Source organism: Heliconius melpomene, chromosome 16 (assembly GCF_056956725.1).
Source record: "Heliconius melpomene rosina isolate 202511_hmr_F chromosome 16, ASM5695672v1, whole genome shotgun sequence".
Taxonomy (NCBI): domain Eukaryota; kingdom Metazoa; phylum Arthropoda; class Insecta; order Lepidoptera; family Nymphalidae; genus Heliconius; species Heliconius melpomene.
The window spans coordinates 681,159-701,095 of NC_140404.1; the positions used below are offsets into that span (position 1 = coordinate 681,159).

The 19,937-nt window shown below is 33.5% G+C and overlaps 1 protein-coding gene across 5 annotated transcripts in view; it reads right to left on the reverse strand.

Annotated features, from left to right (window-relative positions):
* Positions 1-19,937, reverse strand: part of LOC146530632 (echinoderm microtubule-associated protein-like 2) — a 63,164-nt gene that overhangs the window by 14,171 nt on the left and 29,056 nt on the right. Inside the window, exons 1-7 of one of the 5 annotated variants that reach the window (XM_085199612.1) lie at positions 15,509-15,668; positions 11,118-11,309; positions 10,533-10,641; positions 9,939-10,070; positions 7,056-7,163; positions 6,343-6,417; positions 899-1,063 (exon numbers count right to left, since the gene is read on the reverse strand). In XM_085199612.1, the coding sequence (XP_085055738.1) occupies positions 899-1,063; positions 6,343-6,417; positions 7,056-7,163; positions 9,939-10,070; positions 10,533-10,641; positions 11,118-11,309; positions 15,509-15,587 (860 nt within the window). In that variant the 5' untranslated portion in view covers positions 15,588-15,668. Of the gene's footprint in view, positions 1-898; positions 1,064-6,342; positions 6,418-7,055; positions 7,164-9,938; positions 10,071-10,532; positions 10,642-11,117; positions 11,310-15,508; positions 15,669-19,937 lie in introns of those variants that run through there. The other 4 variants (XM_085199614.1, XM_085199613.1, XM_085199615.1 and 1 more) reach the window with 4 other exon arrangements.

A 19,937-nucleotide genomic window follows, 5' to 3' on the forward strand; every position in this document is an offset into this window, starting at 1 on the left:
TGATACTATAAGTTTTATATTTATGTAGATCTCGTTATTATAGAGTATAGACTTATTATTATAGCAGTCGTAGTAAACGTTGTGAGTTTGATTCTAAATCGGGAAAATGAAATAATTCATATCTTTATTTCCTGTAGTATGGAGGCAGGTTGGCGAAATCTGCCACCCAACCTCCTGCCTCGAGAATTCCGTGAAAAGTAGGGAACTAAAGGACATTAATGGCAAATGAGTGTCTTTACAGTAGGTTCTAAAGTTCCCTGTGCCTAGGGTTTCTAAGTCCGGCATACAGCCTTAACCTAAAAAGAAATTAAAGAACATCATTAAGTTTTGCCATAAGTCCTGAAATACATAATGCAAAACGAAATAATGTTTTACTAATTTGTCTCTACAAGGCAAAAGGTAGAGAAAATTCTATTTTAGGTATTTTAAAGCATTTCACCGTAAACGTAACATTATACTGATAAGGTATGAAAAAATAACGAACTGGGCGTTCACTCGCAAGGTCACCGCTATCTACCATAAAATACCGTACCTATGGGAATCGATAAAATATAATTAAACTAATGGAACTGTATGTATGTACAGAAACAGTATACATATATGTAAATAATTAATACCAATTATTTTTGTTTGATAACTTTTACCTATTTATTAAAGTGAGTTTATTTTATTTTTTAATAAATAATGAATGTTCGAATAATGAATATGGAATTTTTGGTTTTTTTATTTTCACGCAATGTAGCAGTGGAGGCAGAGAAAAATACTGGGTTCCCTCTACTCGTCCCTGATAAGCAGAAAAAAGATTAATGCTTTCTTGTGAAATTCTTTTTATACAGATACTTCCCATCAATATAGCAGTTTCATACCCAAAAAAGAAATTAATTGAAATCTTACTGACCTGTACCCATAAACCCATTCCAATTTAAGTTTATTCTGGGGTGGGGGCGCCACTTTGCTGGGGTCAAAGTTGTCGAGGTCAGTGGGTGCGTACATAACCACGGGTCGACCCCGGATGAACATCCGCATGGACCCATCCTCCTCGTTGTATTGACAGGTGTGGGTGCTGGAAGTAAATATGTATAGATGGATCTTATAGCTTAGGAAAAGAAATATTCTTTTTTATACAATTGTAAGCTTCGTGGCTTTGCCTTTCAAATACCTGTTAATAAGAAACTAAAAGTTAATACATAAAGCTTTTCTTGAGAAATGGATCAATAGACTAATAAAAAAAAAAATGTTATTCATGATGTGAACCCACAGCCATTGCATGAAACCTATAACCATAACCTTCTAAAATGTAATTTTAACTTTCTATTACAGATAAGTATGTATGTTTGTTTTATACTTAAATGTTGTTAATACATTTGCATATTTTGATGATTCAATTGAACATTTCCTTAAAAAATTATAATACCAGTGTAATCTATATATATATAAAAGGACTTGTCCTCACTGACTGAGGTAAGACGCACGCACAGCTGTAACCGCTGTGCGTAGAAACGTTAAATTTGGACAAAAGTTTACTTTCATAATCTGGACATCCACTAAGAAGGGATTTTGAAAAATTTTAACCCTAAAGGGGAGAAATAGGGGTTGAAAGTTTGTATGGAAACATCTTTAAACCGCCAGCGATTATTATAAAATTTGAAACTTAGACTCATAAAAATATTTAATTGAAAATGTGTTTCATTGTTTTCTAGAATTCACCCCCTAAGGGTGCAAATAAGGGGTTGATAGTTTGTATGGAAAAATCTTTAAATCGCCACCGACTCTTTTAGTCTCTTAAAAATACATTAATTGAACACATGTTTCGTGGTTTATTAGAATTTACCAATAAATACGCAAGCGAAGATGTGCGCGCCCGCTAGTAATTCTATATTATCAAATTCAAATTCAAAATATTCTTTATTCAAATAGGCAATTATTACAAGCACTTTTGAATTGTTGAATGAACATATGAACAAAAAGCTACCACCGGTTCGGAAGGCAGTTCTGCTGAGAAGAGCCGGCAAGAAACTCAATTCAATATTATTATCATTTTTTGCTCAGCTTCCCACTACGCCAATTTAGGTTTCTATCATAAATAATCCAAGTGAAATACTTGGATTCCATTCTAATTAAAATAATTAGAAAAAGCCTACTACTGTATTAGTATGATAGATTTGTTTAATAGATGTTATATTAATTTGAACTATTGGTAAGTTAATGATGACAAGTGTGCAGTTAATATTATTATATTAGAAACATGGCTATTAAGTATTTAGATTAGTGGTTTATCTTAAAACATATATTTTGTACAATTTCTAGTGACAATCGAATGTAATCCCGTTGTACTTAACTTCGAAAGAAGACATTGTATTATTCAACGTAGCGGGACTCGAACCCGCGCCTCTTCGTAAGCGGCCAAGTTACCAAGAGACGCAGGTTTATTAGTCCCAAACTACACTTATTGTAATTGGACTTTAAAAATAAAAGTTTTAAATACAAATATTCAACTTTGTGTCTGTTGAAAATGTGACTGTGCCGCACCATAATGGAGTCATACGATTATTCATAAGTTTATTTATCATTTTATTACACGTATTTATTTTCGAAAAAATAAAACAGCTTCGAGGGTTTTCCCGCAAAGCAAGGGGGCAGAGATCAACCTAGTGTTTAGACACTCCGTCCCCACTCTGCCTTATTTTTAAGATTGCGTGTTGAGTGGCGGAATTAACTCAATATATGTTTTACTGTGAAAAGAAGTACATATAATGTCAAGATTGGAACATTTATTTAATATACCTAACTAACTACCTGCCAAGGCACTTTACACGGAAATAAAAAACAATATTTATTGTTAAAAATACGAGAAAAAATTCACCTTTCAAAATATTTAGACTAGAACACAGCATTTTCTTTATAATTATTATTTAGTATTACGTAAATGGTAAATTAAAAAAATATAATAATATGTAGGTTATTTTATTTATTTAAATTACAAAAATTGATGTTAATTTTATATAAGCAGGAAACATTTAAAAAATAGTTCAAGTATACTGCAACAAGTTATGAATCAACGTAAACTTGAGATATAACGTTATCTTAGATCTTTTGTTATCCATTCTTTGTATGTTCATATATAATAACTACTTAAATATTAACGAGCAGTGGCCTTTTAATTAACGAGAAATTATTTTTAATCTACGTCTACCCTATTATTAATTTAAAACGGAGACAAATTAGTGATAATTCACTTCGTTATCCCACTCTTTAGATACAGTGGTCTCAGTGGCGAAACCTAACACCGTATTAGTTTTGCAAATATATTTAATCTAAATGAAGGAAAATTATTTAAAATTAAAGTAAACGCGTTAAAATACCCAAGCAACTTACATCGGGGTGAACGACATGATGAAGATACACCTTTAGCAAGCCAAAGTAGTAAGCTCCGAAAAAAGTATCCAACAAATCATAGAAAAACTAATCTAAAAATAAAATAAACAGAAAATATCAATAAATAATTCGTTTTAACATTCTATTTTGACATTATAACATTGGCGCCAATTACCTGTCGTCCATTGGTGACAGTTCTTTTTTTTAATTTCCACAACCGAGCACAAGGCAACGACTGTTATTCAAACAGGTTTAAAAGGCACTGACACGATTCGTACAGCCGGCTACAGAGACGCACATTTACCGACTGCTTGCTAATAATGGGCTTGACCGTGACATGATATAAAGCCAGTTTTATTTCCATTGCGTGCTATCCACTACTATATATGAAAACATACTTTATATATAGCGTAATGTATAGTGATGTTATCCGGATAAACGTATATTTTTGTTGTTTTAATGCAAAATATTTACATCACTCTTCAAGATGACTCACTAATGTCACATGTGACGTTTATAAAGTGCAGAATATTTTTCCTTTGCCGTGTTAAAGAGATATTATTTTAAATGACATAAAAGTGCTCAAGGTCAATGGCTATGACACTCCTCGCTTTATTTTAGGTGTACCATTAAAATCAGGTACTTTGTGTTTGTGTGATGTTTGTTACACAATATCATAATTATCATCATGTTTAATTAGTATGGAAAAAGCCACTTATATATTTATTTTGTTGAGTAAATGTATGTATTTAATATTTATATTATTTCTTACATAAATAGTACCTAAGTATATATAAAAGTATAATAAGTCGTGCTAGATTCGTTCGACAGTAAGCTCAGGGAAAGTTCTCTTAAATACAGAGGAATTCAAACGCATTTTTGCTTTGCGAACGCGGAGAAATGAAAATAATTATTCGAATGATCGAATCGAATGATTAAATGTTTTAGGTAAAATACTAATAACTTAACGCGCCCGAAACCGAATGATAAATTACTTTATATAAATAAATAGGAGCCATTAGCTCTGACAGTCACGCTAGACTGATTATACTAATTTAGTAAATTGAACAAAATAATCATTTTACAAAATTTAGTTCGTAATTATTGTCATTTAGGAAAATAATTAGAGGTGTTTAAAAGATAATTAACTAAAACATTGCCTGTTTTCTTAGGGAAACTTGTAATATAGGTGTTATATCACTTTAATTAAACAAAGTAGTATCCGATTAGATCAGTATCCGATTGCTCACAGAGGCGGAAAGCGATGAATGGAGTTTTAAATATAGGTTCTTCTTGCTAACTTTGTAGAGTGAAAAAAGTACGCAAATAAAAAAAATATTTCTCCCAAGTGGAATTGGAACCCACAACTGTCGCGCTTACAGTCAGGCGCTACGCCGCTGCGACAGCCTAAAGTGGGAATTATACAGGATAATATGCGACTATAAATATTTTTACAAAGAAATTTACTTCATATTTACTCCAATGTTCAGTTAACCCGCATCCTTGTTTTAATTAGTTGATATTAGTTAGTTTTAATCAATGGACTCACACAATACTTAAAGACTAAAATGGGCGGAGAAGAGAAAGAAAAGTCACCATATTTTCTTCCAACAAACTTACTTATTAGATACTTTTTCTTCTTAAAATAATGTAAAATTGACTTTAAGTGTAAATATTTACATATAGCCTAAGATCCCAGAGCTGCCAGAAATACGTCATTTTAGCAAAGCTGGAATTTTGAGGACTATTAGTCTATTGTGTGTTGAGTTGGGACCCAACGTGGCGCTTTGCCTGAATATTAAATGTTTCATGTCCTCGAATGGAAGTCGACCCCACAAACGTCGCGTTTACAGTCACACACGTGTGCCTCTGCGCCACGACTGCCCCCCATGTCTATGTGGCAATATAAACATACAGTAATAAGTATGAGTGAAATACTAGTTACTTGTTATATGTACAAAGTGTAAACGTTTAAAGCTATTTTTATCCACCGTCAAAGACAATTGCATCAATTGGTAGATTGTCCATTTCATGTCTCCTTGGAGATTGCTTATTTGTTCTAAGGATTATTACACTTATTTAAAACATACATATATAGTAACAAATTAAAATGATATATAGATTTTTATATAGATATTTTTATTAAATTTTTAAAAAATCATAAATTTCAAATGTAAAATTTTAAAATGATTTGAACCCGCATTATCCTGCATAACATACACACTGAGCTAAACGCATAACCCATGCATAGTAAAATCAAACCATAGTAAAATCTTAATTAACTCCACGCTGTTATATTTATTTAAATGCACTTTCATTTCTTTGCTTTGGTGTCGAGGTAAAGTGCGGCGTTAAGTTCCGCCACTCAAAAAACAACGAATATGACTTATTAGAAAGTTTAATTAGTACAAAAGTAATGTTTTAATATATTATATACTCAATTCTATCTTATGAATGCCTCAGTAATAAGTCTAATAAGCAACGTGGGTGGTCTCGCAATAAATTACACCAGTTGCTGACTGTCAGTGTTCATTCAACTGTGCCTTCAATTGTTAGCGTAGGTTTGAAATATTCTTTTAATCTTTTTAATCAAAATATGTAATAAAATGAATATATATTTTTGGAATCGTTATTCCGCCGCATTATTAACTTGAGAACGTATGGCTTAGTGGGCAGAGCGCTGAGGCCTTAGACGGACTCCAAGAAGCGCTGGTTCAAATCCCGATACATTGTTTTTTTTTACGTTTTTTACCGGCCTGGAATCTGTCCTAACGTGAAAGCTGTCTTGTATAAAATTTCAATTATAAAAAAATGTAATTTCCAAACGAATATTTCACTAGCTAAATATTTAAAAAAAATGTTAGTCATTAAGTACCAAAGCATCGAACCCATAACCAATGTCGTGCATACCATCACCTATTTTCACCATTTACCCACCACCACCTGTACCAGGACCAGTGGACTTACCCATGCTTCAATATAGGTCCATTCTGCGACGTTTGTTTAGAGTACAAGTTTAACAACGATTTTGTTGTTGTAAACCTAAAGAAAATAAACAATTGAAAAACAAAAAAAAAATATACAGTCGAATTGATAACCTCCTTTTCTTACAGAAGTCGGTTAAAAATATAAATTAAACTATATTTATAATATATAGCTAAAACAAAAAAAAAATGTTTCACAATCCAACTTTAGCTGATAAATAAAAAGAGCCATACTCATGAATGTTAATTGGCAATTAATTAGAAATTAAACGAACAGCAACAAGGCCCTAGTGACGAAAACGTACACCGACAACTGTAAACACGATAGATGTGGGTTGTGTTCCTGCTCGAGGGAATAAATTATTTTTAATTCCTCCCTTTAGCAATAATACAGAGCACGCAGTTGAGTCTTTGCCATTCAACTCACAATTCCTCAATAATTGCGCGTAGAGTGGGAAACAAAATGCCCTCCTGTCCTCTGCCTTCCCTGCAAAAGTAAGTACTAATTAATAAAGTAGCTATTAATACACTAAGATACACGTTTTTGTCCATAAAGCTAATTTCTCTACTATAAAAGGAACTACATCTCTTCAGTCTTCTCATCATATATAAGTAACAATATGAATCGAAGAGTCCAGGTTCAAATCCATAAAAATACATCTAACTACAATACAAACGAAAAATAAATAATCTTACCGTGTATTAGGCAGTAGGCCCTGAGCATTGAAGTCTCCCGTGGAACTCCATCTTTTTGTGAGGTTATTTCCAGGACTCTGGTTGCCTGATGTGGAGTTATTGCGGGATCTACACATTCATACTACACTAACTAAGCTAAACTAGGCTGAAATGTTTTTTTTATATTTATTGTAGTTTTTTTTAATTTTGAACGTTATAGTAGGCACGTGTCATATATGTAGTCCATTCTACAATAAATATAAAAAAATAAATGTTTCTCAAAACTTTTTTTTTACAACAGTGAAAATAAAATGAAATCTAACTAAATACTCGACTATAGTGTTAAAAATGAATGAAATAAATCCTTATGTTAACTAAATAAATAGCATTAAAAGTGAAAAAATATTCTACAATATACCTACTATTGATATCCTATATCTTATAAAACAAAGTCGCTTTTCGTGTCTGTCTGAACTTTCTAACTCTTCTTCTTCTAAACCAACCAACGGATTTTTATGCGGTTTTCACCATTAGGTCGAATATTTCTCAGGGAAGGTTTATATATAGTTTATTATTTGTACATTCTTATGTAAATTAACATAAATACGATAAATGTGTATAAAGTCCTACCCATTGACACACTTTCGCGCATGCGCTGCTTTAATGGTAAGTACTACATGAAAATAATGTACTGGAGTATTGTTCCTCTTAATAAGATCTACAAAAAAGTCCGCGAGAGCATATTTTTATCTTTTCAGGATAACGTGTAGTGATCATATTTCTGTCTAAAAATAGTAATTTCAATATATTTTTTATTGTGAGGGATATTTTTCCATAATGGTATTAATCCTTATCCTTTAAAATACTTTATTAATTTTCTACGTTAAACGAAGATAAAATTTGCTGTTTACACTATTTCGAAATTGCGAATAGTTTTACAGAAAAACGCATTTAATTGTTGACACATCACGCCGTTGACTCAAGTTTTACTTATCCCTTACTCTCAGCATATAAATAAGTACATTAGTTGCGTTGGCCATTTAAAGTAGATCAAAACTGTCTTTTACTGTTTTTTCATTTTAATAAGTACTTTAGAAGTTGTTACAATATCAAAACATCCTTGCTGCGAAACGCGCCCCGCGACGTTTTGCTTATACAAGCGCGTCATGAGCAGTCATCGGTGGTTCCGTGGTAGAATGCTCGCCTGCCACGCGGGCGGCCCGGGTTCGATTCCCGGCCAATGCATTCTATTTAATTTTCCTCACAGGCAGCCACGTAGTGCTTGCTTTTCATCAGGGACAGAATACCCTCTTCAGCATTAACCACAAGCTCGAAAAAAAAACCCGCCCGCTATAGAGGCATAGCAACGAAGATTTAGATGCGTTTGCACGTATTGGATAATTGGAGTTGAATGTATTATTTCAACGCGATATATTTGGTTTCATATTTTTTGTAGTAGTTATTAGTAGGAAGGCTTTTGTTTATAATTTCTTCCGTTTAAAAATAGTCATTTAAATATATATTAATAAGTACTTGAAAAGATTAGTAGCACAGATTTAAAATTACGATACCTACTAAAAAATCCTTGCCGAGTAAAACAATTGGAAAATCCTTATTGAAACTACGAAAATGCGGGTTGCATTAGGGTTTAATTAATTTTCACATTATCTTAAGTGCTTTGCAAACATACATTATATGAATAATCCAGTAGTCAAAGCGGGCGAAGCCGCAAGGGGGTCGCTAGTGTTGAATATAAAAACAAAAGGCTCGGTAATAACTATGGAAATATCAAATTTCTAAATTATTTTTTATTTCTTTCAAATCCTTCATAGAATTAATGCAATCAATTATTTTTAACATATTAAATCTTATGCCAGCGGCGTTGAGTTCCAACACGCAATGCCTCGATAATTCGATAATTCGTCGGAAAGTAGGGAACAGTGTTTTAATGAGGATCGAAATATCTTAAAACTGGGTTCCCAGGTTCCCTCTATACCCTGCTGTATGCGGGGTACAGCGTAAAGCTAAGAGAGGTAGCAAAAACAAGAGCGGCAATGGTTATGTACAATGTAATTTAGAAGTTATTACCATACTCGTATGCAATGATCACAGAGCGTACATCCGGAGCAATCATCATTACACGAACTAGAACTACTCGCGGGCGTACATATTGTAATGCTATACAATTTTTCATAAGAAAATTGTCTATACGAGTCTCCGTAGGTTTTTTGTTTTGTAACAATAATAGGGACATATGTTTTTTTATAGTGTCTCGGTTTTGTATTATTTGTGTTTATATAAAAAAAAATACAGTAAAATGAAAATTGATAATCACATTTAAATTATGCATATTCTTAGGGTAAAAATGAGTAAAAGAACATCTTTTTTTTAAAGCGATTTTTTTAAGAAAGTTAAAAATTATATTTGGAATAAAGCCTTTTAAATGAAATGGGCGTTTTTTGTCAAAGAAATTTTATGATTTTGTTTGTTACTGGAAAAATATATCGATTTTGCCTTTTTTAAAATTAAAAAGTAGGCAATTTGTAATAAAATTTTTATTTGCAAAGTAAAATAAAAAGCTATTACTACAGTTTTCTACAGTTAACTGTGTAAATACAGTATTTGTTTTAGTTACCTTATGTTTGGTATTTCTTAGTTTGCTAAACTATACACTATACACATTTTATATTAGTCCCTAAGGCATGTTGTGATACCCTAAAACCTACCCGAAATACTGCTGCGATTGATATGTAAAGGTAATAAGAAATACCCGATGTCAGGAATTGCCTGAGTGCAATAAGTACTCACATAAGGATGTAAAGAAATATCCTGTTTAAAATATTAACAGGTATTTTTTGTGTAACATAATAGTATTATATTACTGTAGTAGCCATATCTATATACCTATAAGGTTGCACATGATGTGAAGGCGCAGGTGTAGCTCGTGGTGATGGGGACGGCGCGGGAGATAAAGATGAAGATGAAGCTGGAGAATCTGACTGGAGGGACCCCGTTGATTGATGTTGCGGACCTCGTCTAGAAAGAAAAAAATATATATTAGAGAAGAAATTATTTTGCATTGCATGGATTCAACGAGCCTGTTTGTAAGTTACTAATAAGTTAATATTTATTTATTATTATATGAGTTCGAGAGGAATAATAAATAAATTGAAGTGATAAATTGAAGACGTCATCGTTCAAGTGCCAGCAGTAGAGACTATATTCGTGGAATTGGAGAGGCTAGATGCTACTCCAGAATTCAAACTCAAAGTCAAAGCAAAATTTTTGAAACATTTTGCACAAAAAAGAAATGTTAAAAGATACGAGCATAGTTGAGACGTGATTAATATCTTTATTTTTAACTTCAGGCCTCTCCTACATAGAAGATACAGAACAGTCACTTAACTTTCAGTCGAAATTATACAATTACATGAATTTTGCAGTCTGGTACTAATCTTATGTTATTTATTTTTTATTTCTAGAGAAGTATAAAATTACCTTTGTGATAGTGAAGAAGCTGTAGAGCCGTAGCTCGAAGTGCGCTTCACAGATTCCCTGTACGTCGGCTGTCTGATACGCAACTCGCGTGTAGGTGTGCCCGTTGTTCCTGGAAGAAAATCGTTTGTTTTATAAAAAATATGCTTAATATCAAAAATCTTGCATACTTATATTGATCATTTATAAAACTGAGAAGTATGTTTGGTTGAACGCGGTAAATCTTAACAACTACTGGTTAGAATTAAAAAATAAAGTTTTAAACATTTGCCAAGGATAGTCATAGGCTATAATATATCACGTTAATAATTTCGATGTCAGTGCCTCAAGCCTTAGTTGTTTCGATTTGAACACGCAGACAAAGCCGCAGGTTAAACATGGTGTTTGAACAGGGTATTTAATGTAACATTGAAAAAATCTATTGCTGAGTTTGTTGTCGGCACTTTCAGGAAAACTGTCTTCTGTCTATCCAGTGGTAACTTTATATTCTTTCGACGATTCAAAAGAGTTTGCAAAAGTCTCTCCACTCTCTTTAATAATAAAATTTATAAGTTGGTTATTTTCAAATTAAATGTAGCTATTACTTACCACCAGAATAAGCCCCATTTCGTTGTGTAGAAGCAGTCGTAGGAGCCCTTCCTTCCAACGCATTAAGTCGTCTCAAAGCGTCAGCCAGTGTTGACCGCAGACAGAGAAGTTCCTCAGCCTGTCTTGAGCACCGTACCTCCAGCTCCGCCACACGCGCCGCCAGGCCTGCGCCTTCACTTTCTAGCATTTCATCTGGAAATAAATAATACGCAATTGAGAAAACTAATTTAAATGCAATCAGGATAAGATTGTAAAATTATGGACATCGTAGCGCAGTGGTACATTGACATCTAAGACGGTTGTAAGTTCAATCTCTAACTAGGGAATGATTGTAATAAAGTTATTTCAAATTAAGCTCTCTAGCCGTTGCAGTAGTTACTACGTACAGCAAAGTACTCTGATTATTTTGGCTTTACGCTGTACCCCGCAAATAGAATTGGGTAGGCAACTTGGGAATCTAGTGATAAAACACTCTCTTACCATTAAAACATTTTCGTTCCTCGTCCTCCACGTCGCGCTTAGTCTCGTTACTAGATCGAGACATCGAGATATATCATTCTTTAAAGTAAAATATGAACTCACAGCTTCCAGCATTGATAGAATTATTATTAGATACTCTTATTATACTAGTATATACAAGTAGATGTTGAAACCTTGAAAATATTTGCATTTCCATAGACACTTGTTAGCATTTCTGTATAAAGTCACGTTTGTTTATTCTAAATATACATTATATATGTAATAACTCCAAAATATATACACGTACACACATACAAAAATACAAACAAAATCATGTTCTATGTAATATTCATATGAACAAAGCTATTTTACGGTTATTTAAAAACAATAGTGTAGCAAATTCCTTTCATTATTACATTCAATATAATGGGGGTAAATATACAATTTTTTTATTTCTTACAGCTTTACATTTTTCCACGCATGTAGCAGGGTAGGCAAAGGGAACCTAGTTTTAAAACATTGTGTTCCCCTTTTTGACATTGGCTATTAAGTGACAGAACTTAACGGTGCGCTTTGTCGTGTTACCTGAGTTCTTTTTCCGAGTGGGAATCGAACCCAATACGTCGCGATTACAATCATACGCTTAACGACTGCACCATCGCGACCTGTATTATATCATGAAACAAACATCAACATATTACAAAAGAAAAGAAACACAACGAAACAAAAGAGTGTTTTGTCACTTTGAAGCATCGATTTGAGGTCAGTGGAGCGCACCATAGTCAGCACCTGTCAGCTATTGTCGTCGAACAATATAATACTTAACGTCAGATGCAATCGCGATGCAGCTGTACGATTTTAGATTCACTATTATAATTAAAAGATTTCTGGCTAACTTTTACATGCGGGTTCGCCCGCGTCTATAGAAATAATGGGCTAAGGGTTGGGTACAGTGGGTTACGACGAAACGGAAATGTTATCAAAATATAAAATAATTTATCAGTAGTTCCTTAAATTAGCGTACTTATTCAAAAAACGGAACGGAATTCTGTTAATGAGAACAACTTAACACTAGGTTCCCAGGTTCCCTCTGCCTACCCTGCTACGTGCGGCATTTAGCGGTTATAGAAAATTTACAGAAGATTTTCCGTTTTATAGTTCACAAAAATAAGTTTGGGAGCTACGTTTTTACTATAAAACAAAAAACTAAAATAGGTTACTATATATACTAACTAGTACCTACCTACACCTACCTACCGATACATCGTTAGTTAGTTAGTTAGTTTAACTAACGTGACATTTTAAATGTAGAGTAGATAGTACAAGTGGCAAGTGGGAAACAGCTACACATAGGTATTACACATTACACGCGTGGAACAGTTTTGCAACTAGTTAACACATCTTAACACGTATGTTTTTTTAGCTTCACGCTATATCCATAGGGTAGGCAGAGGGAACCTGGGTATCTAGTGTTAAGACATTCCGTTCTCATAAACACACTTCCGTTCCTCATTTACGTGATATATATAAATATAGTTCTTGTTTTGCAGTTCTTTTAGTTTCACGCTTTTTCCCGCAAGAAAAGTAGATAGAAGGAGCATGCTGTTAAGACATTCCATTCCCCACGCAACACCCAATTTTTGAGACATTCAATTTCGTGACGGAACTTAATGCCGTACTTTGCCTTGTTCATAGACGACAAAATTAAAATGATTCATTATCTCGAGTAAGAACCGAATACAGAAACAGACAGCCTTTAGAAATTCCAGATCCAACTTAAACGTCTTGTTCTTTCATTTTAACTTCTGCAGTAAATAAAACTACCAAAATGATAAGAAATTTGCAGTAAAAATGCAAGCGAAACCAAATGCCAAACCTAGCTTATAACAAAATAAAAAAAAAGTAGGTTGCGATACGTTTACTCGCGTCGCCGTGCAACGTTTCGCAAGACATATGACACTAGCGACTAGTCACTAGATAGATAGACTTAGAGGTAGCCACTCGTGAAGGACGTCCGCTCTATTCGCTTTACTTCACTAGTAACTCAGGTAGATTATAGTATTTTTTATTATGGCAGCTTCACGCTCTTTCCCGCACGTGTAGGCAGAGGGAAAATACTGTTAAGAATCTGTTCTTCACTTTGCCTCAATTGGAGATTTTGCTTGTTAAACGGCGGTGTTCAGACCCATTTTCATTGGTCATTGGTCTTTATACAGCATTCGGGGTATTCGAATACGGGCTATGCACTAATAAAAGGTTATCTTTATACGGCACGCGAGTGTTCCCCGCACATGAACTAAGAATCAATGAAATTCATGTGAATGGAATGGAAATCTTCCTTACCATTCGAGCCCTATCGAATAATGAAAACGATTATAATATGTTATTCCTACACATGTGTGCAAGAATTCCGAATTCATGCTGTAACGACCAATGGAATGAACTTTTAGTGTCATACTTGTCTAGCCAAAACGGAGGAATAAAAATAGCTTATTCCTTCTGGTGGAATCGAACTCGCAGCAGTTTGAAGTCAGATATCCTACTTTGCGCGATCCCTGTAATGTCTCAGAAATTTAGGCGGAATTTAGGCGGGTCTTGGTTCCCTCTGCCTACTCTGCCATATACGGGATACAGCGGGAAAATAAAAGTAAAAAGCATGTAACTATTCCAAAAGAAGTGAACATAATTTTCCATTTTTATAACTTATATATTTAACTTTCATAAATAATCTATTACCTCTAACAAAACCGTGTTATTCGTGTCCCCGGAGCAAATAATTTCTAAATAAATCCTATACTAATACATAAATATAAACTAAGTACGTCTGTAAAGCTATATAATTAAACGATAGCAGTAAATATATGTTAAAGGAAGTGGTAAATTGCTGTAGCGGATAATACTACATTTCTAAGTAAGTTACTTTAGTATTGAAGCGTCTAACTGTTAAACTGGTTTGCTAACCAGGAATCTACTTAAATGCAGTTTTAAAGAGAACGTAACCCTGTAAATACCCCTGGTAAAATGTTTAACAAATCATGTAAAATGGTTATTATTAAATAGTTAATATTTGAGGCCAGTCGCGGGGCACATGTGCATGACTGTAAATGCGATTGTTGTAGGTTCGATTCCCATTAGGAGAATGAATTATTTTCTCGTTCTGATAAAAAGGCAAAGCGCAATTGGGTTCCGCCAATATCTTAAAAATTAGTGGAAATTAGACAACGAATTGTTTTAACACTGCAACTTAGGGAACCTGCCTTTGTCTACTTTGCTATTTGTGAAAAACGGTTTATAAAAAAATTAAAATTATAAAAAATCTTGATAAAATGTTCTCACACTAAATATTAATTAATGAGAGATTTTTAATAAACTCGATTAAGACGGAACTTGATATATCTGCATCCTTTTGAAAAACAACATTTTTATGCAATCCCGACAGCTATGCTTACTGTTTACATCCTGCTTAGGAGAAATTTTGCATATGATTATCATTTTGCTGAGATTTTTATGAGGGTAGATAGAGTGATCTATATGATCTATAGATCTTCCGTAGTGATCTACCATTTATATTTATGCTGTATATCTCTTTTAAATAAAATTTGGAGGTAAATACGGTTGTGAGTTCGATTCCACTCAGTAGAATGAATTATTTTCATTTCCTCGCTCTGGTAGCAAGAAAGGCTCGGCGCTGACTTCCGCCACAAGACATTTAATATCCAAATTATTGTGTAAAAAAAGTGAGCTTCAAACAACCCTCCATAGCTGAGTGTATTATTGTCATGGAGTTTAAAGTTTAGTCGAGTATTAAGTGTTAGACTCCAAATATTTGGGTAAAAACAGGAAGACTTTACATGATTTACAAATAATGGCCGAGGATTCTTACGGAGTACATAAAATAATATATTTAAAATGAACAAACAGATAAAACTTACGCCATGCCGCATATACGTCGTTCATGGTGTCTCCAGGGGAATCACTGGCGCGGGAACTTCTTGATTCATGACCTTCCATACTTCTACACTTCTATACTTATACTATTTTACGATTATTTATTCTTTAGCACATTTTCAGTCTTATCAATTATTTATTTTCCTATAGAATTTAATTTGTTTAGTGTGTTATTGTTACAGGTTATACGCTGTGAGGGCAACTGATATGGTGAAAAGTTCCAAAAACACAATATTGAATAATTGACGATGTTATTTCCCTACTAAATCTCTTCTTTACATATAAAACAAAGTGGATGCACGACTACACGAACTAGGAGTGTAACTTAAAAACAGTGCATCTTCACGCTTTTTCCTTCATGTTGTTGGGTAGGCAGAAGGAATCTGGGAAATCAGTGTGAAGACACTCAGTTCCCATTAATACACTTCCGTTCACTATTTTCCGTCGAATTCTGGAGACGTTGGGCGTTGAGTGGCGGAATTCAACGCCGCGCTTTGCTTCGACACCATTCACTCGTTCGAGTCGCATAATCTGTATTGTGCCTCTGCGCCACGACTGGCCTCAACATAATTTAATATAGTTTCCATTAATAGGCAGAAGTAGGTCTAAATATATGCATGTAATAAAAGTTATATTAATAAAGTAAAAGGAGGCAAAACCGCGAGAGGAACACTAATAATTAACAAAGAAATGAAACATTTTTGAGAGTCTTAAACATTCAAACGGAATGGAATTCGTTATAACGGTACGATCAGTATCGGTGATGAGGTTAACTTGCATCTCGAATATTTACATACAGACAGACATACGTAACTAAACAATAACTGTTTTTTGACCCAACTCGAGGCATTTCGGTGTTTTTGTTGAATATTAATTCCGCCTTTTGACGAAATAAATTTTCTTCTGGGGCATATAACTTTTATTAGTTTCACACGGTATCCCATTCATAGCAGGGTCGTTAGAGGGAACCTGGGAACCTAGTGTTCAGACACTCTTTTTCCATTAAGACAATTCCCCATTTTCCGTCGAATTTTGACAGCATTGCGTGGTGAGTGGCGGCACTCAACACTGAGTGAGGAAATTAAATATTTATATTTTCATTCGAATGGAAATCAAACCCACAACCTGTCGCGTTACAGTAACACGCCTGTGCCGTATGATTGTGAGAAGGTAAAAATTACTTTAAAAAAAAATATTATAATTAACACTAGTCGTTTATGTATCGTTTTTTTTCAACCCATAAGTATTATCTTGATATTAATCACTGTACAAAAAAAATAACTATAGAATTATCTTAAATAGGTGTTTTTGTTTAAAACTGGTAGCAGTCATTTGTTTAATTTATTTAACACGTTTTTTATCATTTGTTACTATAAAAAGTTGTCTTGATGGTAATCCTACGTTTAGTCCCACTCATAGTTGTCAATTAAATTTGTTCTATCTCATAAAAACAAGGAAGCCAGCCAGTCAGGAAGGAGCCTTGTGTCAAAACATTCCGTTTCTCATTCTCCGCTTTATTATACTGTATTGCCAGTCGTGGCGCAACGGCAAAAACGATCGACGTAAGCGCGACAGGTTGTGGGTTCAATAATTTAAAGATATTTATTTCCCCAACTGGGGATCGAACCCGCGATCATCGTAAGAGGCAGCCACTGTCTCACGATGTCGTCAGACAGGTTTACCTGTTAACATTACAGGTACTTACGACACGGACTAGTTTCAGAGCGAGCTTTGCGTTTATGTAAGCTTTCGACACTTGTCACGTTACATATTACAGTTTTTTTATCTGTAGGTAAATAATTTATAAGTGGCTGATTTTTTAAAAATTCACAACGGCACAGTGTTTGACTGTAACCGCGATGGTTGTAGGTTCGATATCGATGGAAAACAAATTAGAACTTTTTTCTCCCCGATAATAAGAAGAAGCTTAGCGTTAAAAATTTTTGGAGTTATAAAGTACAACTGATTTCACTATACCTAATTACGAGTAAAGTTACAAATAGAAATTTGAAAAAATAAATATATATGTATATTAGGATTTCAGCCCACGATCCACCCACTGAAGTGTATATAGAAACTTTGAGTAAATATTAATAGAGGCAGAAGCATAATGTATGTATTTTTAAATACTGCGTAACTAACCAGGTCAATTTATATAATAAAATGTATATATTATTATATAATTTGTGCTTTATGTAATAGAACTGTACTGTCTCTTCTTAGTATGTAGGGTCTTAGTATGTAGATACTAATCTGTTTTTAGTCACATTTAAATATAAAACTGCTATAACCTTTTCAATAAACTAAATTTACGCTGGATCCCTTTTATTGAAGGAAACTTAGTGCCACAACGGCTTCTATAATTCATGTGCGAAATAGTGATGAGTGGAGTATTGCTACTCTCTACTTTATTGCTATGCTATTTTACATAACATTCAAAATTACTCGCATATAAAAATATTTGTATAGGTTTTTTGATATTCGTGTAATATCTTCTACATACCATAAACGGGAATTGAACGAACGTACGAGTACATAACGCACAAGCATGTAAAGGAAAAGCTAACTTAATAATTGTGTTATAACATTTTAATTTCGTGAAAGTGACACAAAACGAGAAGAGACGAGACGAGCGTCGAAAGTGCACTCATTAAAATGATTCCGAATAATTATGAAGTTAACTTGCGTAGAAATTGAATTACGGAAGTTGTAAACGTACATTTTACAATTTTATTGTGAAAATGATGATATTATTTGATATTATTATACTGGATTTGGATGAAGTCACTAAGTGCTCGAAAAGTTTTTCCTACGCTGTGTTTATTGGTTTAATTTTTTATTAGAAAATGGATTGATATAATTGGAATTATTGATAACTAGCGACCCGCGCTTTTACTACTGGATTATTCATATAATGTATGTTTGCAAAGCACTTAAGATAATGTGAAAATTAATTAAATCTTAATGCAACCCACATTTTCGTAGTTCCAATAAGGATTTTCCAATTGTTTTACTCGGCAAGGATTTTTTAGAAGGTATCGTAAATTTAAAATATATTTAAATTACTATTTTTAGATAGTTAAATGACTATTTTTAAACGGAAGAAATTATAAACAAAAACAAATAACTACTACAAAAAATATGAAACCAAATATATCGCGCTGAAATAATACATTCAACTCCAATTATCCAATACGTGCAAACGCATCTAAATCTTCGTTGCTATAAAGGCAGGCGGGGTTTTTTTTTCGAGCTTGTGGTTAATGCTGAAGAGGGTATTCTGTCCCTGATGAAAAGCAAGCACTGCGTGGATGCCTGTGAGGAAAATTAAATAGAATGCATTGGCCGGGAATCGAACCTGGGCCGCCCGCGTGGCAGGCGAGTATTCTACCACGGAACCACCGATGACTGCTCATGACGCGCTTGTATAAGCAAAACGTCGCGGGGCGCGTTTCACAGCAAGGATGTTTTGATATTGTAACAACTTCTAAAGTACTTATTAAAATGAAAAAACAGTAGTAGTAGTAGACGGTTTTGATCTACATTAAATGGTCAACGTAACTAATATACTTATTTATATGCTGAGAGTAAAACTTAAGTCGGCACAGCTGATGAGTCAACGGCGTGATGTGTCAACAATTAAATGCCGTTTACTCTAAAACTATTCGCAATTTCGAAATAGTGTAAACAGCAAATTTTATCTTTGTTTAACGTAGAAAATTAATAAAGTATTTTAAAGGATAAGGATTAATACCATTATGGAAAAATATCCCTCACAATAAAAAATATATTGAAATTAGTATTTTTAGAGAGAAATATGATCATTACACGTTATCCTTAACAGATAAAAATATGCTCTCGCTGACTTTTTTGTAGATCTTATTAAGAGGAACAATACTCCAGTACATTATTTTCATGTAGTACTTACCATTAAAGCAGCGCATGCGCGAAAGTGTCTCAATGGGTAGGACTTTAGACACATTTATCGTATTTATGTTAATTTACATAAGAATGTACAAATAATAAACTATATATAAACCTTCCCTGAGAAATACTCGACCTAATGGTGAAAACCACATAAAAATCCGTTGGGTGGTTTAGAAGAAGAAGAGTTAGAAAGTTCAGACAGACACGAAAAGCGACTTTGTTTTATAAGATATAGGATAGGATAGGATAGGATAAGCAGTAAATCAAAAAGTAACAAACATTAGTTTTACAATAAATTACAAATAAAATTCTTAATAAATGACCAATAGAAACATTGATTTGTATAATACAAAAAGATAATTTTCTGCTATTCTTCTCGTAATGTAATGAAAAGTGGATTGAAAGTAACAAAAACGATCATCCATAGTATTAAAGCCCAGCGGTTCTCAAAGATTACAATTTTAAATGAGTTTAACAAAAAATCTA